Raw genomic sequence first — 24,886 nt, 5'->3', positions numbered from 1 at the left:
CCATCGTAATGCTGCTGCTGAGCTGGAATAGACTGGAAAGTTTCTGCATGCACACTCTTCATTTGTGTGGTTAGAGCTTTGTGACAGGGCAAGGTGGTACCATTGCTTGTGGTAGTCTCTTGTGGCACTTGAGTTGTCTCCAAGGAAGCAGGCCAGCCAAGTGCTTCACTTAATGCATAAATATTGTTTTCTTAATAAACTACTTCAGTTTACGAAAACTTCTACTCAGTGAAAACTGTCTCCCATTTCTCACGTCATCTACTAGCGCCATCCACCATGCCCCGTAATCACTGTTGTTACTCTTCTGTATCCTTCTTGTTTCTTTATGCACATACAGGTGTGTGTGTGTGTGTGTGTGTGTGTGTGTATGTGTGTGTGTGTGTGTATGTGTGTGTGTGTATTCATAGTCACGTAATTATCTCCCATACACTTTGCTTTCATCCTGTCAGCTGTACTATCTGTATAAGGTTCCTATTCCTGTAAGGTAACCTAACATGTATACTGTGTGTGAATCTTGCTGTTTGTACTTAACAGTGTACCTTGGAGTTATTTTGGTAACTGGATACCTTTCTTATTTCTTTTTTCTTTAGGGTTGCATAGTATTCTCTTGTATGAATGTGGTATGACGTCTGCTATCGATGGACGTTGATACTTTGCTTTTACAATGTTGTAGTGAATCACCTTGTACGTAATAAATTTACATATGTGCAAATATGTCTGTAGGATACATTATGAAGTAAGATTACTATTTTAAAGTGTGTACACATTTGGAATTATGATAGCTGTTGGCAAATCGACTTCGACTGGGTCTGTACTGATTTACTCTTCTACCAGCAATTGTATAAGATTGCCTCTGTTCCCACAGCCTTGCTCGGTGATTGCATGATTAAACTTTTAGATGTCTCCATCTTGAAGTTTTAACTTCATTTCTTTTATTATGAGTGTGGTGAGCATCTTTTCATATGTTTATGTGCCCCTTATATGTCTTTTTCTGTTAACTCTGCTCATCCTTCAGCTACTTTTCCCCTTGTTATTGGGCTGATGATTTAAATCAGACTAGTGAATTTAAAAATGAAATTTGTTTTGCATTTTTTGATGTTAAGGCAACTTATAAACAGGATTGTTTTATTTGGCTTTTTTTATTCAGGTTACTTGCATTCAGCTAGAGAGCTAATATGTCTCTACCAAATACAACTGAGAATGAGAATTAGTACTCTTTAAAAAGCACGATGCCTATTTGTATGAATGTCTAACCAACATTTTCCATGAAGGACCATTGTGTGATTTTCTGAAGAGTTGACAATGGTAGCTTTTGAGAAAACTGTGGCTGCTTTTCAAACTAGTTGTAATTTCTGAATCTGAATTATCCAAATTTATGAATCAGTGACAAGTTGTGTGACTATATATTAATGCTAATCTTGTTACCTATGTCCCCTACTAGACTGAGAGCAGGATTCTTTCATCTGTGTTACTGGTATCTGGTGCATGTGCTTTGCAAGTACTCAATAAACATTTGTTTTGAAAGAAGCGGGTAAGGTACTGAATCTACATCCTGACGATCAGTGAAATTGAATGGGGGGTGTTCAGGTAGAACATGTTGCTAATGATTATAAAGCCCCAAATTGTGGTGGTAATTTATTGATCACACATTTTCAACAAATAATGGACTGTTGGGCATCATGCTAGGTGGTGGTTTTATAGTAGTAAAGTCGTTTTGGGGCTGACACAAGTGTTGCATAAGGTCTCTGGAGCTGCATTCGAATTCTAGCTCTTCCATTTATTGGCCGCATGGCTTTGACCAAGCCATTTATTTTCTTTTTACTTTCTTCATCCATAACATGGGAATAATTTTAGTTCCTTCCTTAAAGCGTTGTGAAGATTAAAGGAATTGCTACATGCAAAGTTTCTAGAGCAGTGTTCAGCAAATACTGATACTATCATTATTATTTCTGTTGTGATTATTACCACCATTAATATTGTTTTTAGTGAACAAATGGACATAGTCCCTTTCTTTGCAGAATCTCTATTTGATGACAGTGGCCCACCATTTATTATGAATTTGTTATATACCAGGTACTTTATGTCTAGCATCTCACTTAATCCTTAGAGCCACCCAGCAAGTACCTATTATATCCCTATTTTGCTTATGAGGAAACTGAAACTCGGCAGGGCTAAATAACTTGTCCATGGTTGCATAGGTAATAAGAAGCAGAGCTGGACTTCTAATCCTGTTTTATTTGTTTCCCAGACTTGATCTCTAAACCACCATGCTATTTTATCCAAACATTAGGTAACTTCTCACAGAAAGAATGTAGCTCCAGCTCTGGCTGTTACACAAAACCAGTGCTCCACCTGAGAGAAGGAATCGGAGCAAATGCAGTTCACCAATCTTTCCGACCACTCAGCTCAGAGCCAGCAGGGTTCGGGATGTCTTTATCATCTCTATTAGAGTGTGCTGTTGGGTTGCCCAATAGTACAAGGCTTATGTGCCTTGGGATTATGTGAAGAACATCCACAATGATTTATGCATGGACTCTGGTTGTTTAGCTCTCATTTCAGGAAAGGGCGTCTATTTCTGGGATGGCCTTCATTGCTTGTAGAGAGGGCTTTGCTTGGCATGGTTTTCTTTTTGACTTAATCCTTAATAAGAGCAGCAGGAACTTGCTTTCAACAGATAAGATTGTTCATACTTATCTCAACTGTTATTAAAATTGGACGGTATTGAAAATTACGCCCTAATTTTCAAAAACTGTCTCTACAATATATGAAAAAATACATCTTATATTTTGATGAACTTTAAGAATTTTTTTGTTTCATTCTTATTTAGAGTTGTTAGAATAAAGAATTAATGGTTTATCTCACTAATATTAAGTCAAATGTTAGGTTTTTAAAAACTGAACATCATCTGGAAAAAAATGAAAAATTTGACAACTGTGGCTCTTAGGTATGAGGGTCATAAAATGCAATGGGGAGTAATAAATAACCTGAGATAATTCTACATGTGCTCCCAGTTTCTTATGGCTTATTTTGTAATGCTTTCCTCGGAATAAGCAAAAGCTGACATGAGGACACTTTTGGCTACAAGGAACTGAAACCCCTGGCTCACCGTTTCAACCAGATTGGGGGCGGGGAGGAGGCAGTTATCTCACATAACAGGAAGGTCCGACACAGGACGGAATCACGTGTGGCCCAATCAGGGGGCTGATCCTCTTCCCTGTGATTCTCTTGCCAGTGCCCTCTATTGTGGGTCAATGTGTCCTCAGGCTTTCTCCCCTCAGTGGATTGGAGATGGCAACAGCACTTCTAGGTGTTATGTATACAATGTTCAGAGGCAACCGTGGGTCTTCGTCTTCCTTGTGGCTCTTGTTAGAGAGAGAAATCCTTTTCCAGGAGCCCAACAGCAGATTTTCTGCATGTCTCGTTGGCGAGGGGAGGAAGACTACTCTGACTGCCCTGGACCAATAGCACCCACCCTTGTGGTCCATCCTGGAGCCAGCCTCTGTTGGCAAACGTGGAAGAGTGAGGAAAGCTGAACAAAATTTGGGTTCTGTTAAAAAGGAGAAAGGGTGGAGGGAATACATGCTCTCAGTGTAACCTGATCCTGCCTAAACTTGAACTAGCAAAGAATTTGCAGTTCATATCTTTTGTATGTGTGGGTTTAATTTAAACCAGATACTAGCTTACATCTTTATAGACATAGTTCTTTCTTATAGATCCTTTATCCCTTTAAAAATGAATAAACAAGTGATATGGTATGTTATAAAGGTAACTAGGGTGGGTTGCATCGGATTATTTAAAAAATAACCCTTGTTTATCTTTACCATATAGATAGTCCCTTTGGAATGTATTAGTACTTATTTGAATGTGGGGTATTTTCTAGACCTTCTGGCACTTAAGAAAAATAAACCTGCAAGGGAAAAGACTTAACTTTCTGTCTTCTCTAAGTCTGCCTGTTTTTTAAATTCCTTCTCCCTTTCCAGATATTTCTTCTCTTTTCCTCCCTTTTCAACTCCTCCTCCTCTACTTTCCCCTCCTGTCTTTTAAATGTTGACTATATTTAAAAAGCATCACTCCATTATTTCCGAAGTAGAGTTAGGTGGCTGCTGAATCATTCCTGTATCTAGGTCGCAGTATTTCTTTTTCTCACACTTGATGCTTTAATGGTATCAAATAGTGGAATATGAAAAGACCTCCCCTTGGGCTGTAGGCTATTTGGGGAGATGAACCTGAGCAAGTGATTGTGGGTATCAGCAAGATGCTCTGTATATCCTCTACCCTATCTGCTACCCAATAGCAGATGAAAACTAGTTTTGTCAGATGTAGAAAACGGCTGAATTAGACCTGTCCACACATTGCCAATATTCTTTAAGTTTAATGGTTATTTGTTGCAGGGTTTTGTTTTTCTCAAAGTTCAAATGAAAGCGTCCCTCCATTCCTTTACTACCATTTTTGAAGTTTAGAAATGTATGCTTTTCTATTTTGTAAATCTTGGGTCCCTAAATAATGGATTGAACTCTGTTAGTAGAAATCAAAGCCCTCATATTCCTCGTGATCCCAGAGGATGGGAGCCGCTCAGTATGCAGTAGCACCCACCCTGGTCTCTGCTTCAGGATTTTATTAACAGTAAGAGCTTACAGAGTGGATTATTTCAATATTTTAAGGAAATTTCAGGACCCCAAAATTAGCATGAACCCTTTGCTTGGAGTTCTTTGTAGGAATGTATAGAGTTGTATATCTATTTTGCTTTGCTTGCTGTAGTATTCTGATTAAGGGCCAGTGTTTTAAGTAGCATAATGTTATATGGTTGGTATTTCAGGCTGGTGGCAGTGACAGTACCTTGGAATTTACCTTTTTTAAACATAGGGGAAAAAAGAATGGTTTTATGTGATACAGCTTCTTACCTAACCAGTACTGATCCTCTATTGATGATCATTTTCTGCTTGGTTACATGTTAAATGACGCATGCTTTTTCTCATGGAGCTGTTACAATAATGAACATTTTTATCAACCCAGTTGGAGCATGCCAACATGGTAATTGTCTCCAAACCACAAGCTTGTCTAATGGGCTGGCTGTTCACAGCAGTGTTCTTTTTGGTCGATGATAAGCAGAAAGCTCTTAGTATGTTATATAACCATACTAATGATGGATTTTGGGTAATTGTAGTTAAAGATTAGTGCAATGAGCATTGCTAGATTTTGGAAAACTTGAGTTTTGATTTGGGGTTTGCCCATCTGTCATCAGGCAAATCTCCTAGTTTTTCTGATTCTCAGTTTCCTTGTTGACAAAATACAATGAGGATATTAGAGTAGATGATTTAACAATATTTATTCAGTATATATTTATTAGGTACCTCTTATGTGCCAGTCTAGATGCTGGAAACGTAGCCGTATATAAAGGAAAGATCCCAGCCCTCATGGAGCTTTCATTTTAGTGGGAATGCTAGCATTCCAGTGCAGAAGTTTCCATTTTCATGGGCAATGGAGTTTAAAGGCATACCCACATCTGAAACTCCGAGAGTTATAGGCATGATAATTATGGTGAGTGGATGTGCTATAATCATGTTTTCTTGATGGTGGTAATTTGTTCAAGAAACCATTTTATCAACAAAGAAGGTAGTGTTTAGTTTCGAGCTCTGTTGAGCTCTTGAAACTATTTTAAGGATATTCTTATTTATATATAATTATATCCACCCTTATTGTTGAGTATTCACAATCCAATTAGCCATTTCCTTTGTTTTCTATCTCGTTGCCCATTTACATTGATCACGTCTGAGGTTTTCAACACTTAAAAGTGTGGATACAGTGAGGATTGATGAGGACTTTGTGAGGCTTAAATTGGGTGGTTTATCTGTGCTCTTTATTGCTGTATTTGGGCTTGGTCTTCAGTTTCTGTTACCAATTCTGTTGTAATTATATGGGCAAGTAATAATGTTCAAATATGATTTGCTTTGTGATGGGAATTGATCTGTAAATTTCTTACTTTGAGGAGGTGGCAGGGTTAATTATAGCAAATCTCAGAATACATTCATGTTGCTCTATAGTCATTTTCACAAACTGGCATGAATCTTCTTTGAGGACTGGGCCAAGGCCTTTGTGGTTAGTAGGTCATTCATGCACAATGGAGCTGTCATTCTATTATGAAGTATGTGTGAGGAGAGGTATACAACTTTGTGGTCCTCTATCTACTGGCCTTGGACAAGTTACTTAACTTATCTTCCATATATTATTTGCACAATGAGGATAATACCTGCCTTTGTGAGATGTTTTGAGAAGCGGAAATTATGGGCACAGTGTCTGACACAGTAAACATTGAGTGGTAGCTCTTATTAAAATATAAACAACTATTAATGCTTTAAACATAATAGTGGAAACTTGAGTTTTGTATTTCATCACTTCTGAACTATTTTGGCCAAAAGTCATCTTCAGTGATTGGTCCCCAGACTGTTTCTCACAGCCAAAGTAATTGGAGACCTGCCTGTTTACCTTGGTTAGCTTAGACAAGCATGGGACATTTGTGTTTTAATTTTACCAGGACATTTATTCAGTTCTCAAAATGTAATTAGATAGCATATGCTAGAAATCAACTTTGTTCATTTCATGATTAATGTAAATAATATCCTCCACTAAAATGGTACATGGTTAATGGTACATTAAAGGAAAAAAGATTTTCTGTGCAACATGGAACCAGTTTAGGTGTCCTCAGGTTCTTATTGGAAGACGTGATTTTGAATTTCAGGTGCCCAAGAATAAGAAGTAACATTGGACATGTAGATATGATAGTTAATGATTCCCTCTTGTGTAACGTTGCTGTCAAGGACATTACTGTCCCCAAATCTTCCTGTCTCACTATATATTTCTTCTGGCCCTCATACCTTTTCCTCTGCCTGATCCTTACATATGGTAATAAGGGTTCTTTTCAGGGTCCTCTAAGCTTAAGCTACACTTTTTCTCTAGGAGATGCCAGTATCACCTGTGCTTTCAGCTATCACCCATATGATGACAACTCCCAAGCCGTATCTCTAGTGCCTATCTAGCCTCCATTCAAAACTCGTGTGTCTCGTGGCCAAATGGACATTTCCACAAACTTCTCAATCACAGTGAATTCAAAAATTAAGTTAAATGTCAACTAGTCCCACTTCTACTGGTGTGCCCCATTCCCATGGATGATTCTACCATCACTCCAGTCTGGAACTTGTCCTCGATTCTTTCTTCTCATTGACTTTCTATATTTAGTTTGAATACCAAGTCGTGTCCACTCTACCTGTTTACCATCAGATTCATTTCTTGTCCTTTACCCAGTTGCTTCTGCCATTGTACAGACCATCATGTTCTCATGTCTGGATTACTGTAACAATCTTCTGGATGTCTTTCTGTTTCAGTCTTTTCTCTCACCCTGTACTTTACAGTTAGGTTGGGCTATCTGAAATGGGAATCTGATTACATTGCTCCTCTACTTAAAGTAGTTAGTATGGCTTCTCTTTGCCTTTAAAATAACCTCCTCATTGCCTTTAACATAACACACACAACTGGGGTAGGGGGCAATGGGGGTGAGCATGGTGATGCGTGCCTGTAGTCCCAGCTACTCGGGAAGCTAAGGCAGGAGGATTGCTTGAGCCCAGGAGTTCAAGGCCAGCCTGGGCAACAGAGTGAGACCCTGTCTCTACAATAAACCAGAGAAAACACACACAAAATCTTTTATGTTCTGGCTTTTGCCTCCTTCTCTTAGTATTAATTATTAATATTACCAACTTGCCTTCCATCTCCCCTTCTATTTCCACACACAAGTCCCCACTTCACTTCTACAGTGGGTCATTGTTCTGTACCTGTGGTTTCCTCTGTGAGGAATGCTCTCATGTTTCCACACCTCCTTGTACCTGGTACGTACCTGCCATCCTGACTACTTTGTCTGAATAATGAGTACTCATTATTTTAAAAGCACCTCAAATGTCAACTTCTGTAGAAAGGCTTGCCGGATGATCCTCCTCTCCTAATCTGGGTTAAGTATCAGTCCTGTGCTTTCTAAGCAACAGGCTCTTGACTTATCTGTGCTTATCTATCCCCTTCATTCCCTCAGCTTCTTGAAGGCAGCTTTATTCCCATGCCTACTTCTTGGCACATTCTAGGAGCCATTAAATATAGGCTAATTGGTTGTCTTTGTGCTTGCATATTGAATGTGAATAACATGTTTAAGATTATTTTTTATTACTGAGATGTAATTCACATATCATAAAATTCACCCTTTTCAAGGATACAATCTAGTGGTTTTGAATATATCCACAAGGTTGTACAAGCTTCACCATACTCTAATTATGGATCATTTTTATCACTCGAAAAAGAAACCTGTACCCGTAAGTAGGTACTCTCCATCCTCCTGTCCCCTCATCCCCTGGCAGCCAATAATCTACTTCCAGTCTGTTTGGATTTGCCTGTTCTGGACATTTAAATAAATGGAATCATACAACATGTGTCTGGCTTTTTTCACTTAGCATAATATTTTCAAGATTTGGCCATGTGATAGCATGTATCAGCACTTCATTCCTTTTGCTGACTGAATAATGTTCTATTGTATGAACATGACATATTATCCATTCATCAGTTGATAGACATTTGGGTTGTTTCCATTTGTTTTGGCTATCATGAATAATGCTGTTATGAACATTCATGTACAAATTTTTGTGTGAACAGATGTTTTCATTTATCTTGGGGATATACATAGCATTAGGTTTGCTAGGTCGTATGATGACTCCATGTTTAACTTTTTGAGGAATTGCCAAACTGTTTTCCAAAGTGGCGGCACCATTTTATATTCTTACTAGCAATGTTGAGAGTTCCAGATTTCCCACATTCTCACCAATTCTTGTTACTATATTTTTTTAATTTAAAAAAAACTTTTTTTTTTTTTTTTGAGAGACGAGGTCTTGCTATGTTGCTCAGGCTGGTCTTGAACTCATAGCTTCAAGTGATCCTCCTGCTTCGATCTTCCAAAGTGCTAGCATTACAGACATGAGCCACCACACCTGGCCACTATCTGTCTTTTTGATTCTAGCCATCGTAGTGGGTGTGAAGTGGTATCTCATAGTGGTTTTGATGTACATTTCCCTAATGACTAATGATGCCGAGCATCTTTCCATGTGCTTATTGGCCATTTGTACATCTTCTTTGGAGAAATGTCTACTCACATCCTTTGCCCAGTTTTAAATTGGGTTTTATGTCTTTTTATTATTGAGTTATAAGAGTTCTTTATATATTCCGGATTAGTATCGAGATACTTGTATCAGATACATGATTTGCAGAAGATATGAATAATATTTAAAAAAATAAGTATAGTACTGAAACATGCTACAACATGGATGAACCTTGAAAACATTATGCTAAGTGAAAATGTCATATGTGTTATATGATTCCATTTACTTGAAATGTCCAGAATAGGCAAATCCATACAGACTGAAAGTAGATTATTGGTTGCCAGAAGATGGGGGGAGGGAGGAATGAAGAGTGACTACTGATGGGTACAGCGTTTCTTTTTGGAATGATGAAAATAGTCTAAAATTAGTGGTGATGGTTGCATAACCTTTGGAATACCCAAAACCACTAACCGTACACTTTGAAAGAGTGAATTTTATGGTATTTGAATTATGTGTCAAAGCTTTAAAACATGTGTACTTTACTCTCTTATTTTGACCTAGTCAAGTTTGTATTTTAAAAGGGGGGGGGGTTTGCCATGTTGCCTGGGCTGAAGTACAGTGTGAATACAGGTGTGATCATAGCACACTACAGCCTCCAACTCTTGTGCGCAAGTGATCCTTTCGCCTCAGCTTCCCAAGTAGCTGGGACTACAGGTGAATACTGTCACACCAGCCCTAAGTTTGTACCCCTTTTAAAGATAGCTGGGATGTTACCTGTTGGCCACGGTGCAAGGACTTTGAGCAATTTTATCACTGGCAAGAGAAAAGAGAGTGAGTGTGATCTGCTATCTGTGCAGGCCCTGCCTATTCTTTATGTCAGTGGTACTTCCAGACTTTAAAAGTCCCTCTTTGCTTGTGTAAAATTTAGGCAACCAGTTATTTTCAGATTTAATTTAAATTTTGTTTCCATTAGTTCTGATAAGATCAATCATTGGATGTATTTTTTTCCACTCTATAATTTCTTCATTTGATTTGGATTAGGGTCCTTTGATATTTTTCTTATAATCATGTATACAAAGAAAAGTGTAACTGAGATGGATGGGATGGAGGTTTTGGAGGTTCGATTATAGTTTGAGTACCTTTCCCAGAAAATTAACTTTTGCATTGGAATAGTGATAGTGAATTATGGGACTTAATATTGGAAAACAAAATAATACATCTTTGTTCCAGATTTAATTTTCTTGCTATTAGGCACCTGACTTTTAAAATTTGTTTTTATAACACCTAACATTTGGTAGATTTTGGTTTTAACGTGTGAAATTTCTGTGAAATGTGCCTTGATACTTTTTAACATTGTTGATAACCTTTTCATATTATAGAATGAAGGATACTAAGTACAGAGAAAAGTAAATTTCCTTTAAAAAATTGGATTGTTTTAGTCAATTATAATATTTATAACTAGTTAAAACCAATCAAAAGTAATCACTCTTGAGGTCTTCATGACTTTAAGGTCCAGCTGTTCATATTTAGAATGCTATTGTGACACTAGTTTTGGTTCCGTGACTCTAACAGAATTCTGAAAATTAGAGTAACAGTCTTCATTTTCTCTGGTGATTTTGAACCTTGTTGTGTGCTTTCTCCCTGTTATCTCTCTGTTATTCTCCTTCCCACCCTTCCTTACCCTGCCCCTTGCCACCAAATGAAAATCAGGAGAGTTTGGAAAATAACATTTTATGATTTTGTTTCATTTACAGCATAAGCTGTAACCATGACTACTGAAGTAGGCTCTGCCTCTGAAGTGAAGAAGGACTCCGATCAGTTAGGAGCAGATGCAACCAAGGAGAAACCTAAAGAAGTAGCAGAAAACCAGCAGAATAAGTCTGATCCAGAGGAAGAAGAAGGTTCCCAGCCATCTCCTGCAGCTGAAAGCCAAAGTAGTGTACACTTCCAGAAGAGACAGAAGGAGCCATCTGAGAGAAGGGGTATTTCCCGATTCATACCCCCATGGCTTAAGAAACAAAGGTCATATACCTTAGTCGTGGCCAAAGATGGAGGAGATAAAAAAGAGTCTACCCAAGCTGTTGTGGAAGAACAGGTCTTAGATAAAGAGGAACCCCTTCCGGAAGAAGAGAGACAGGCCAAGGGTGATGCTGAAGAAGTGGCTCAGAGGAAGCAACTGGAGATTAAGGTTGAAGGCAAGGAAGAAAAACCTTCCGTGAGCAGAGCTGAGACACAGGTATGTTTGGGAGTGCTTGTCTGAAAATGAACACTAGATAACATAACCACATAACAAAAAGGGTTGGTTTGTTTCGGATCATTTCCAGATTTCTTATATGGAGATAACTACTTTGGCTTAATGTTTCTGGAATATGGGTCTTGGATTGGTCTACCCTAGGCTTCTTCTGTTAATCCTTTAAAAAAAACCACTATATATGCAAATTACTAAAAAATTCATGTCTATTCCTTTTAAGGTTATGTAAATTCTCTCAGACTCCTGTAACCTCTCCTTTTAAACATAATGCCCTTTTATACCTTTTTGATTTGATTTATTTAGGTATTCAGTGGGTAGTCAGTAGTAGATTTGTGCATTATGGTTGCCTAATGAAGCCTAGGTTTTGCCATGGTATGAGATTTTGATCAGAAATTATATTGTTTGAAATGATATTTAAGTTGTAGTTGCTGGGATGTCATTTCTTTTACTCATTTAATGCTGAAATGACCAACTTCACAAAATGAGAGAATTGGCGATAGAAGGAGGATGAGGGGAACTTTCCCTTCTAGCAGAATTCTCAAGTCTTTTAGAATCGTAGGCTTACAGTGGTTACAATAATCATGATTCTTATTAAAAATTTTTCTTTTATTATGTTGTCTTCTGCAAATTGGTTAACTCGAGTATGAACTTAATTGTTTTCCTCAACAGCCTGCTGAATTAGTAAGTAAGGAGAGAGAAGAGGAGAAGATAAAGGAACTACCAGAAGACAAATTAGAAGGAGCAACAGCAGCAAAAAGAGTCACCAAGGAAGTGCAGACCAATGAGCTAAAAGCAGAGAAGGCCTCTCAAAAAGCCACCAAGAAGACCAAAACTGTCCAGTGTAAAGTGATCCTTTTAGATGGCACTGAATACAGCTGTGACCTGGAGGTGAGACAGAGAGCTGAGTGGAGAGCTATACTGATGTGTGGTTGTGGCATGGCACAAGGAATGTGTTTTACCAAGTTCATAAGCTAGTTTTTTACGGTTTTGTATTTTAAAAAAAAACATAGAAATAAGTCATCATTTCCATTACAAACAGTATTTCCTGACCCTTAGGATAAGCAGGGACCATGTTCTCTGCCAGTCTATACTGGTCATGTGTGTTGGCTGGTGTTTGTTCTGGATGGGCATTAAATATTTTGAATATTACCTCTGGCTATAAGATGTTTTTCCTGAGGAGACATGATAGCACTAGGTTGACATTTTAGAATAATGAAATGTAACCCCAAATCTTTTATCTTGAGACAGATAATGGCTTAAAATCTAGCTCATTTATTTAGTTTCATTTAATTAAAAAACACCCATGCTTTGCAAAACATATAATGCATTAGTATTGATGCTGACAGAAGCCAATGCATTTAGCACCTTATAATTTTATGTCAGTCAGAAGAGTTCGTTGCTTTTTACAACTAAATTACTTTATGACATATACAATACAATAGCTAATGTTCGCTGAAGAACTGTGTCAAGTGCTTTGATGGATTGTCTCATTTAATACTTATGAGAATCTGTATAAGGTAGGTATCATTGGCATTCACAGTGTTATAATGGGGAATATGGGGTGGAAAGATTAAACAACTTGCTGTAAGTTTCAAAGCTGATTAGTGGTTGAGCCAATATTCCAGTCCTGGTAATTTGATTTTAGAGCTCACGGACCTGACCACAGAACTGTATACTATTTTATCTGCCATACATGGGACCTATCAAGTCTAGTCTAGTCTTTTCTTTGGTATTCTAATCTATTAAATATTAAAAACATTTTTCCTAATTCCTCACATTCTTGTTAAAAATAGAAGTTATACTTTAACAACAATGAAAGCATTCAGCTTGGTAATGACATCTTATGTCTATCTAGTTGAACACTAGTTTATTATATATTTGAATGTGTATCATATTGCAAGATGCCGAGGGTACTAAGATGAATAATTTATGGTCCTTGTCCTCATCTTTGTATTAGTTATTTAGAACTTTATTTTACTCATTTTAGTTAATTGCTTTGATATTTTAATTGTTTAAAGAAAAGGAGTAGCAAAAGAGGATTAAACATCCTTGTCTTATTTCTTGCTGCCGTAACAAAATACCTTAGCCTGAGTAATTTATAAACAACAGAAATTATTGCTCTTGGTTCTGGAGACTGGAAAGTCCCAGATCAAGGTGCCAGCATATTTTGTATCTGGCAAGGGGCTGCTCTCTGCTTCTTACTGCATTTTCACATAGGGACAAGTGCTGTGTCCACCCTTTATGGAAGGGGTGAGGCAGCTCCCTTCAATCTCTCTTGTAAGGGCCCTAATCTCATTCATGAGGGCTCCACCTTCATGATTTAATCACCTCGTATAGGCCACCACCTCTTAATACCACCATAGTAGGGATTAGGTTCAACATGAATTTTGGAGGGACACATTTGGACTATAGCGATCCTTAGAACTTTCTTTTCTTTTGCCCCTTTTTAACACTTCCCTCTTGTCATTTCCTAAGACTCCCTTTCTGTCCCAGACAGAGAGAGAGAGAGAGAGAGAGAGAGAGAGAGAGATAGAGGGAGACTAACTTTGTGTCTCAGAGGTAGGAGTGGGGGACAGTAAGGAAAAGAAGAGAATGTTTTTTTTTTTAACTTGGGTCAATGACATTGTATAATATTTGACCATATCTCCATTGTCTTTTCTACCTACCCTAGAAGTTAGGGAATCTACATTTTTTTTTTAATTTATTTTTTATTTTTTGAGGCAGAGTCTCACCCTGTTGCCCTGGCTAGAGTGTGGTGGCGTCATCCTAGTTCTCCTCAACATCCAACTCCTGGGCTCAGGCGATTGTCCTGCCTCAGCTTCTTGAGTAGCTGGGACTACAGGCACAGGTGCCACCACATCTGGCTAATTTTTTCTATTTTTAGTAGAGACGGGGTCTCTCTCTTGCTCAAGCTGGTCTTGGACTTACGACCTCAAGCGATCCTCCTGCCTTGACTTCCCAAAGTGCTAGGATTATAGGCATGAGCCACGGCTCCTGGCTGGGAATCTATATTTTTGAGCACCAACTTGATCTTAAGTGATCTTGAGTCATTTATTCAACCTCTGTCAGCCTTTTCTTTATCTATAGAATATAGGATTATTTAGATGATCTAAAATGCCTATTAATTTCTAAAGTTCTTTTTATCACTAAACCACAAAATTGATTGATGGCTTTATGGCTTAAATCTGTTTTTGTTCTTCTATCTTTTTTTAAAAGTCATAAAATATTGAAAAACTGCAAAAATAAAGAAATAATAGAAGAGACAGTTGTGTATCCACCATAAAAATTTAATCACATATTACTATTTTGCTGTGTGTTTTAGATCTTTAACGAAATAAAACATTAACGACATCGCTAAATTTCATTCCCATCTTTTCCTTCTTGCTTTGTATATTGTTTTATGATGTGTAAATCTTCTTTATTCATTTTAACTGCTATATAGTATTTCTTTGAATGACTCAACCAGTTTATCTATTCCCCTACTGAGGCTCACTTCCTTTAGATACTGTCGCGGCCCGGATTGCAGAACGGGGGATGGACACTGAAAGAAACACACAGACACACACAAGACATACAAGACTGCAGTAGTCAATTCTACCAGTTGCTTTATTCTTATACTTTTCTCTGTCTGGCAGCTACTTCCTGGCACGTGACTACCGTGGGTGCCCTGAGGAAAATACATTTTCATTCCTTCCTGACAATTGCTTAAGGGAAGCAGATGTTTGCATCTTAACTTCTTGCATCTTAACTTCTTTATCTCATTACGGTATGCAGGACAATGAGATGCCTTGGCTTGTTTGCAAGACCCCAGGCGCTTGGTTATCTGTCATAAAGCTATCTGTCATGAGGAATAGTTCTGTTTGGTCAACAGGCCAGGCCCAGGCCTATTGACCTCTGGGGCCAAGGAGAGCACACCCAGTTTTGCTGACTCTGGGCTTAAGCCAGTTTTTGCCCAGGGACGGTCCCTACACTAACAGTCCTTCAATGCACATTCTAGGATGTTTCCTTGTTTACTTGTGCAAGAGTTTCTTCAGGGTAGGCACCAAGTAGTAAAATTGTCGATGGGAAACAGTAATACTTCTTCAGGTTTCACAGATAATGCCAAAGTGAATGTGCCAATTTGCATTGCAACCAGCAACCATTAAGTTTGATTTTCCCACATTGTCATTAGCACTTCTTATTATCAGATTTATTAATTTTGACCAATCATATGTGTGTGAAATCACATCAGTATTTTAATTTGCATTTACTTGATCACTGTCAACTTTCACTAGGTTATGCTACAGTAACAACCTCCAAATCTTCTTGACTTAAAAGAGCAGTGGTTTGTGTCTTGTTTGTGTTATATGTACTTGGTGAGTTGGCTGTATTCCATGTCATCTTTATTTTTGACCGAGACCAAAAGAGTAGCCTGTACCTGAAACATGCTGGTCTCACGATAAAGGGAAAAGAAAACATGGCAGAAGCCACACTATGGTTCTTGAATCTTCTGCTTGGAAGTGGTGTATATCATGTTAACTTACGTTTCGTTGGCCAAGCCAGTCACGTGGTCAAGGCCAATGACAATATGGTGAATAAGTATCCTCTCATAGGAAGAGGGTGATGAATAAGGAAACATGAAAACCGTGTTACAGTTTACAACACGAAAACAATGCTAATGTTTACAAAAGATGAAGCTGAGCATCTTTTTATGTTTAGGTTTCTAGGATTGTTGTGATCTAGGATTTTTTAAAATATCATATTCTTTCTCAGATTAAGGACATTCTTTTCCTAATTTCTAAAACTTAATCATGAATTTAGCAAGTATCTTCTTCAATTGAGAGGATCATATGTTTTTCTAACCCATTAATGTAATTTACATTAATGTTTTCTACTGTTAAGCCATCTGAATTTCTAATGTAAACTCTACTTGGTCATGATGATTCTGCATTCATTTTGTGTGTGTGTCTGTGATTTAAGGATTTTTGCATATGTTACCTTTAATTTTCTTTTATCAAATTGTCTTCATCAGATTTTGTTATCTGGGTTGTGTACTGTCCTCATAAAGTAAGAGGTTGCTTCCCTCTTACCCTTTTTTTGGCAACCTTTGGTTGGTTTCTTGTTTTATCTGTATTTTGGAGACCTAGTAGAACTTACCTTTAAAACTGTCTTGGCTGGTGTCCTTTTTAGGGGAAGAGTGGTGATGGAGGGTAGTTTTTGTTGCTTTTTAAATCATTGATTCAATTTTTTTATTCTTATGGTCTGTGTCTGTTTTTTCTTGAGTCAGTTTTAGTAATTTGTATTTTTGGTGGAAACTCCATTTCATGTAATATGACAAATTTATTGGCGTGAAGCTTTTCATTGTATTTTCATCCTGTGCATTTGATTTTGGTTTATTTTTTATTTCTAATGTTATTTACCTTTTCTTTTTTCTTGATATCTTAGTATATATAGATTTGCCAGTTTAATTTTTTTCAAAGAACTTAGTTTTGTTTATTATTTACATTGTATCTTTTCTGTTTTGTCACATTTTGTTCCCTTTTGTTCATTTTCTTTGGGATAATTATTTTTTTCCTGATTTCTTGAGTTCAATACTTAACAAAAAATGCTTTCATGGCTCTAATTTTCTCTTCAAGTACCTCTTGTTGATTACACAAGTTTGAAATACTTTTGAACAACATGGGGTTGGGGTGCCAACATCCCTTCCCCCACAGTTGAAAAATCTGTGTGTAACTTTTAATTCCCCCCAAATTTAACTACTAATAGTCTCCTGTTGACTGGAAGCCTTTCTGATAACATAAACCGTTGATTATCACATATTTTATGTGTTATGTGTATTATATACTGTATTCTTAACGTAAACTAGAGAAAATAAAATGTTATTAAGAAAATTATAAGGAAGAGAAAATATATTTACTATTAAGTGGAAGTAGATTATCAGATCATCATAAAGGTCTTCATGTTGAATAGACTGAGGAGGAGGAAGAGGAGGGGTTGGTCTTGCTGTGTCAGGGGTATCAGAGGCAGGAGAATATCTGAGTATCAGTGGATCCACACAGTTCAAACCTGCATCCAAGGATCAACTGTATAGTGCTTTCATTGCCGTTCAGTTCCTAGTGTTTTCTCATCCCATTATGGGTCATTTTTGATCCCTGGATTTTTTTTTTTATAGGTGTAATTTAAAGTTTCCTAAATGTGTGTGCATTTGTGTGTAAGTATATGTATGCGTGTCTTGTGGGAAGAGGGGATTTTTCTTTTGTTCAGATTTCCAGTTTTATATGACATTGTGGTCAGAATGTGATCTAAATAATAGAGATTCTATTATATTGGTTAAGACTTCAAAACATAATTTGTGGTCGGTTTTTGTAGTAATTCTCTTTGAGTTTGGAAAAGCATTATGGTATCCTTTCATTGTTGATACAGGTTTCCAGATCTATCCTCATGATCAGACATTAATGTGGGTTATGTTTTCTATCTCTATTAATTATTTAATTGCTTAGTTTATCAATTAAGAGAGGTGTGTTAAAATTTTTCCTTATAATTATTCATTTAATAATTTCTCTTGGTATTCCTGTAAGTTTATGCTTTATTGAAACTTGTGGCTAGATTATTAGATATATACTTGTGCAGAATTATGTATTCTTGGATAACTTTTCCCCTTTATAATATCATAGTATCTTAAAATTTATTTCGTTTGATATTTATATTACTATACTAGCTTTATTTAAGATTTGTCCAGATTATTTTCTGTCATTTCTTTGTTTTTAAACATTGTGTCTTTATGACTTTGAGACTCGTTTTTTTTTGTTTTTTTTGTTTTTTTTGAGACAGAGTCTTGCTCTGTTACCCCGGCTAGAGAGCCGTGGTGTCAGCCTAGCTCACAGCAACCTCACACTCCTGGGCTCAAGCGATCCTTCTGCCTCAGCCTCCCAAGTAGCTGGGACTACAGGCATGTGCCGCCATGCCCGACTAATTTTTATATATATATATATTTTTTTTTTCAGTTGTCCAGATCATTTCTTTCTATTTTTTAGTAGAGACAGGGTCTCGCTCTTGCTCAGGCTGGTCCTCGAACTCCTGACCTTGAGCGATCCACCCGCCTGGGCCTCCCAGAGTGCTAGGATTACAGGCGTGAGCCACAACGCCCCGCTGAGACTCTTTTTAATCACATTTGGGAATTATCTTTTGACTGGCGAATTAGACCATTTATTGCACATGATTACTGAGATGTGTGGCTATATTTTGCCATTTAATTTTAGGCTGTCTATTATTTTTGTTTACTTGAATTTCCTTTTTTCCCCTTTACTGCTATTCTTTTATAAATTATCTTTAAATATTTTACAGACACACTTTATGATGTCTATTATTAATCACTATGCCTACCCCTCTTTTTCCCCATTTTGTTTAGCATGCATATATTAGATCTCTGATCTCATTTTGGAATGGTAGAATATAAAGCAATTTCTTATCTGTGTAACTATTCCTTCTTCTCTGATCCTACTGCTAGTAGAGAATCCAACTTACTATGTTGCCTGAAGCAGATTTGAGATAATATCCAGAGTTAAAAGCAGCAGCTTTGTTTTTTAATTCAAGAATTAAATTGATTGGGAAAGCATAGGAGTCTTCATTTTTATGACTGTATTAATTTATAGACAGAGTATCTTTTTATTTAATAGAGGATTACTCAATATGCCATTATAAGAATACACTTTTGAGGGCAGTAAATTGTGAATAAGGTTGTAGCATTTGTGTCGAGTAAACCTTTTTTTTCTTTTGAGTACAAAGCAAAGCAGAGTTTGAGTAGACTTTAGCGATGCTTGTCTCACAGCAGATTTTATGTACCGGCAGTTCACCTGAATTCTCAGCAGTGACTTTGTATTTGAACATAGGTTGTATTAAATAATGCATCAGTGTCCTAAGAACTGTTGTAACAGTGCAGAAGTTATAGGTTGTATTTGCTATTTTAATTCATTTCCCTTTTATCCAAGGTTCCTTCTTATTTTGGTTCTCCAGTTGCCTGCTTGGTGTCATTAGTTCGGGTCTGCTACTCATGAGACCTACTCTCATTTCCTCTTCAGAAGTGGAGCCCAGAGGACACTCTCGTGTTTCCCAGTTCCAGTACTGACCTTAGACAGATTGGGTGATTTGCTGATGCTGCTTATCTGAAGTTCCGTAGCTCTGTACCGGAAATCACTGTCTGAGGACTATTTGGGGAAGTATATTGTGGGAAACTGTAACTATTAATGAACTTGTGAGTGCTCAAGGAAGGTGAATACAATATGGGAAATAAATGGTTCTATTTTATTTGGTTTGGGAGAATAAATTTGTTTCCATCCATTTATTCCTAGAAAAGGCTTCATTTCTATCATGACTATAGTTGCTGTTTGTTTCTTTTCTATCTATCTGTATGTGTCTAATTTTCAATTAAACCTTTAGATGACACAGCATGCCCACTGAAGAGGACCTAATTGTCCTCACGTAGGACCCCTGCAATAGTAGAGGGAAGCCACCGTGAAAGCATGACCTATGCAGGAAGTCGTGAGGAGATGGAATGGCTTGGCTGACAGTGGCCTGGCTTATAGGGACCTTATAGAGTAAAGTGAGCTTCTAGAAGATCCTCAAATGCCAGGATGAGAAGATTAAGACTGAGCCATAGAGCAAAAAGGAAATTAGGCAGTTTCCTGTTTGTGTTACTTATCAGTACTTTTGATCAACAAAAGTATTCCCTTTAAACCATTTAATGTAAATATTGCTGTAGTAACTGAATAACTTTTTAAAAATCAAGAAGCATAATTTTGGGGAGTATTTTTGTTTGGTGTCCTAACATCATCGCTGCTTTCTAGATTACTCACTATATATATAGATATCATTATTATATAGCACATATAATATATAAGCATGCTATATGTGTATTATAAATATGTATATATCTCTCTCTCCATATATCTGTATCTTTCTTCCTCTCCCCATCCCCTACTTTTTATGGCTTCTTGTTTCTGCATTTTTCCTCTTGTGGGCCATCTGACTCTTTTCTTTCTGCTCCTGAACCTCAGGAATTAGATAAAGATGACTGCCTGAGGAGCCAGTATAACACTGTTTTCAAAAATAAATTGTCATCTTTGAAGTTTGTGTTCTTTTAAGGAAATAGGGTATATATTAATATTAAGTCGGTAAAAAAATGTCACACAGAATTTGCCAGATTCCTAGAAGGTGGAAATAATAAATGAGCATAAGTATTGGATAACAGTTCATTTTTAGAGAATGATTGTAGTTAAGTTAAAAATACGATGGAAACGGCTTGAGTTTAATGTTATTTTTGGCTTAGGTAACAATAGGCTTATTGCTAAGCCATGCATTAATTTTGACCCAAGGCCTAGGCTTTCTGTTAGGTATTTTTCCATTGTTGTCAGTGAAAATTACAGTGTAAATTTTATATTAATTTATCATCTATTGATAATAAACTGAGATCTCAAATATTTCTTGAAAAATATTTTGAGAATTATTATATTTTTTAATGAAGAGACTTTGTATTTAATATTTCTGTTTTTTGAAATGTTTTTATCTCACTGAGATATTTACATGGTGTATGACAAGCTCCTTTGGTACCAGATTTAACTTGTAACGAATTTGAGGGAGTCTCCTGGATTCTGCATGTTTGCTCCAGGGACTTGACTATAGGACTCTTAGGATATTGCTACTGAAGTCATTTGCATACTTGATGTGTTAAAACAGTTGGACTCTTTCCTCTAAGGAAAAATACAGTAAGGTTTAGTTAAAGCCATGGATATAAATTCAGGAGATCCATGTTTACTTTTCTTTTGACTCTTTGGGTATCTTGGGGAAGTCACTTCCTCCCTTCTATTCTCAGTTTGCAAAGTGAGAATGAAAATATTTGCTTCCTCTATTTCTAGGATTGGACTGGTTTTACTACAGCTGATAAGTCTGTGTATATTTTTTAAAGTTTGAAAATCAGTGTGAAAGTTCCTGTAAGACTTTGGAAGCACGAGTGAATGCGCATCCTGAGTTAGAGTTGCTCACATTTTCCTCTGGCATCTGAAAGTTGTTCCCACGTGTTGATTTTGTCTAAGAATTAAGAGCATTGTTTCTACCCACACAGGAATGTCAGTACCATTTTTTCTTAGTTATGAATAAGGCTAACAGAATGTAGGCTCTTTTTATCAGTGTTCTGATGATACAAGTCTTTATCAGAAAGCAGAGTGAGTCAAGGTCTTCCTGCCTTTCGTTGTGTTGAGTTCTGGTCTCAGAAGTCCAATCTGATAACATTGCTTTCGAGTGTGTTTTACTTATTTACTTGTTTATGTCTGTTTGCACCCTCCAAAGTTGATCTTTAAGATCTGTAGTACTGACCCTTACTAAGCTTACCAGTTAAATAGTTTCAAATATCTACATATTTATAGAGGATCAGGAAGCTGTGGCACTCTATAAAATCCCATAAAATAGTGATAGATTTATATGTGATTTAGGAACTGAGAAGAATTTAACTGGCATATATTATATGCAATTTAAAATTCCAGTGACACAGGTCAAGATGGAATGTCTCTGTCTAACTCGCTGTCCCTCTATCCCTTGAGCTTAAAAAGGGATTTAATGGGGTAATCCTGTTCAAAACTTAATTTTTATTTACTACGTGGGAAAAGGCTGCAGTGCCATGTGAGTGGTAGAATATTTTGGTTCAGCTTGAAGAATGCAAGGGGCTCACAGGAGCAGAGCATGGCCTCATCATCAAGTCACTCCTTAGCTGAACACTCTGAACTTTGTTAGGTGTGACATCAGGCTGCCTTCTGATCTCTTTTACCACTGCATTTTCTGAGTCTTGCCTTGCTAGTCAAATTGGTCTTCTGCTCAGGCACGTCCTGAGTTGTCCGTCTTTCCTGATCATTGTGCTTTCCTCATCCACGTATTCCTCCATGTCTTTTAATGTCCAACTCAAATCCTGCTCTCAGAATGTTCTTTTCTTCCTCTGAACTTGTTTCCACCATTAGTTTGATAATTAATCATGCACTTGCCTTGTGAAAGAATCTCTTGTGTTGTTGTGTTGAACAACTGCTGATCTCTCCTGCTGTTTGATTTTTCTAATTCTTATATTGTTGCTTCCTTTGGATTGTCATTAGTTCCTTGAGAAAAAGAACTCTCTGCTCACAGAGATTAATGTAGGACTTTGCCTAAAGTACTTCTCATAGAAAGTAATTTTTGATTTATTTCCCTCTGCTTTCTTGTACATTTATAAAATTTTTATCTCATCTAAGATAAATGATAGCATTTGCTTTATTATGTTCCTAATTCTTCTCTCCATCCTCTCCATTTAGAAAAGAAAGATTTGAGTATATGTATATGTGTGATTGCTACTTCTATCCAGCATTTTTTTGCGTTGTAAATGTTTAGAAAAAACAGGCTAATAACTTCTTGTCGAAATACTTCAAGGGCTTAAATAAGTGAAAACAATTTATTACATTTCAACAAAAGATTGTGAAACTCTAGACGTGAGAGCAATGTGGAAGTGAATTTGATGTGATCTTAGCCCTTTGCGAGTTCACAGGCCAAAGGGGAATGCAGACTCCTAGAAGCTAAGCATTCTTTCACTTAAGTTGGATAGAGCTGCCATCAGACCAGATTGCTTGCAGGCTGGGTGTAGGATGGGCTTGAAGAGGAGAATCTAATTAATACTTACTCCTTGCCCCTTGTTCTCTAATATTACCTCCTCTTCTCCTGAGCAAGCTGAAGAATGATACGGGTTTTATTTCTCAGTAGTCACGAAATTCTACCACATGCTTTTTCCTCTACCCCATTTTTGGTTTCACAATCTGGGGATTACCGGTTTTGTCCGTGTATCAGTGGTATTTTAAAAGCATTAAACTTGACACTTGATTGTGGTGTCTAACTGTGAGTAACCATCTTGAAGACAATATCCATCTCTATGGGCCCTTCTCTCACACATACTGCCGGGCATGCCAGTTCTTTGTAATTTACCACTTAGTAAATTTTTACTCCAATCAGAGGGTGGTAGTAGAACAAGAAACAGATATTTGAATTGTTTTTCTGTTTTGGAATGAAATCACTTCAGGGTTGAGTAAGATTAGAAATGGTAGGAAAGGTCATTTTCAGAACAAAAATTTATACTTTAAAATCTGTTTTGACACATTTTTCTCTCAAATGCATAGGCATTAAAAATTTTAAAATCCTTGTCAGGCTTCATCAAATGAGGAGATGTAATCTAATTACTCTCTCATCCAACAAAATCTTTAAGGTATCTTTTGTTAAACCATGGTGTCAGAATCACTCTGTTTTCATCACAGTTTTATTTCCAGTCTCTTTTTCCCCCCTCTATTGCTGCCTTCTATTCTCCTGAACAAATTAAATAATGTTACTTAGATTTTATTTTGTCAACTATCAGGAAGTTTTGCTAGTTATTTTCCTTCCTGATCGCTGCCCTCCTTCCCCCCATAGCTTCCAGGCATGAGGGGGGACAGGGATTTGAGAATTTTGCCTCTACCTATGTGGTGTTTGATTTATCTCACAAAAGTTGGAGCTGGGGCCCTTCTTTTCATGTAGTCCTTCCTCAGCAGGATACACATACTCTCTGGCCCAGTAGAAATGTGAACAGAATTTATCATTACTGTTTACAGCACTGCAATATACTATGCAAACATTTGGAGCTTATAGGCATTGAGTACAATGTAACATAATAAAATATAGTCTATAAAAAGCACTAGGATACTCTGAAAAAGAATTTCTTCATGCAAGGTGACTAAATGATTAAAGCAATGATAAATGATCTGCCAGATTGCTATTTTAGTATTTATTTAATTATGCTCTGCAACAGGGTTACAAATCAACTCTGAACTGTTTAGAAAATTATGATTAGGAGCATTACTTTAAATTCTCATATTCTGGAGAGGCACCTCAAGACAAAAAGCTCCATTCTATCTGTTAATCAAATGGAATCTCATAAATGTGTGCTTCATTTGCAGATTATGCCGTTTTAACCTGTTTCGAGGTTGAGCCTGATTTTGTGCATCAGTCTAGTTATTCACATAAAGAGGAAACTTAATCAGAACATTATAATCTATTTATTCATTGATAGCTCCTTCTATATTTCTGTCAGCAGCAATTTAACGTGAATCAAATAAGAATGCTCTGATAAGCTATTCTTCTGTAGCACAGAGAGCCTGTATGAATCAAATGTCAAAATTCATTCTATGCAAATAGTTTATAGAGAATGTGCTAGCCTACAGAAGTTTGCTGCTTATGGTTTTTGAAATAAATTTTAATGGAAATGGTGCTTAGCAACTTTTAAAAAAATTACTTATAAAAGTTTGGTGTGCTTCTCTGGCTGGAAGTTTGATACCAGCCTCTTTATTATCTAGCAATTATAGTCAACTTTCCATGTTTTAAAAGAGATTGTTCATAGACTTAAGCCAAGTCTTGCTGTTCAAAGTAATAGAAAAAGTTGGACAAAAATCTTGGATTTTCATTTCTTACAAATTAATGACACATTGCTGATCTCCCTTCA

General features: G+C 36.9%; 1 protein-coding gene across 6 annotated transcripts in view; it reads left to right on the top strand.

Annotated features, from left to right (window-relative positions):
* The window catches only part of EPB41L2 (erythrocyte membrane protein band 4.1-like 2), a 217,228-nt gene that overhangs the window by 91,225 nt on the left and 101,117 nt on the right, over positions 1 to 24,886 (top strand). For all 6 annotated transcript variants that reach the window (XM_012665220.1, XM_012665221.1, XM_012665219.1 and 3 more), the window contains exons 2-3: positions 10,880 to 11,361; positions 12,046 to 12,264. In XM_012665220.1, coding sequence (XP_012520674.1) covers positions 10,894 to 11,361; positions 12,046 to 12,264 — 687 coding nt within the window. In that variant the 5' untranslated portion in view covers positions 10,880 to 10,893. The remainder of the gene's footprint in view (positions 1 to 10,879; positions 11,362 to 12,045; positions 12,265 to 24,886) is intronic.

The sequence above is a fragment of the Propithecus coquereli genome, unplaced genomic scaffold (genome assembly GCF_000956105.1).
Source record: "Propithecus coquereli isolate 6110/MARCELLA unplaced genomic scaffold, Pcoq_1.0 Scaffold98, whole genome shotgun sequence".
Taxonomy (NCBI): Eukaryota; Metazoa; Chordata; class Mammalia; order Primates; family Indriidae; genus Propithecus; species Propithecus coquereli.
The sequence above is the reverse complement of the archived record's forward strand: the minus strand, read 5'-3'. Positions and strand labels throughout refer to the sequence as shown.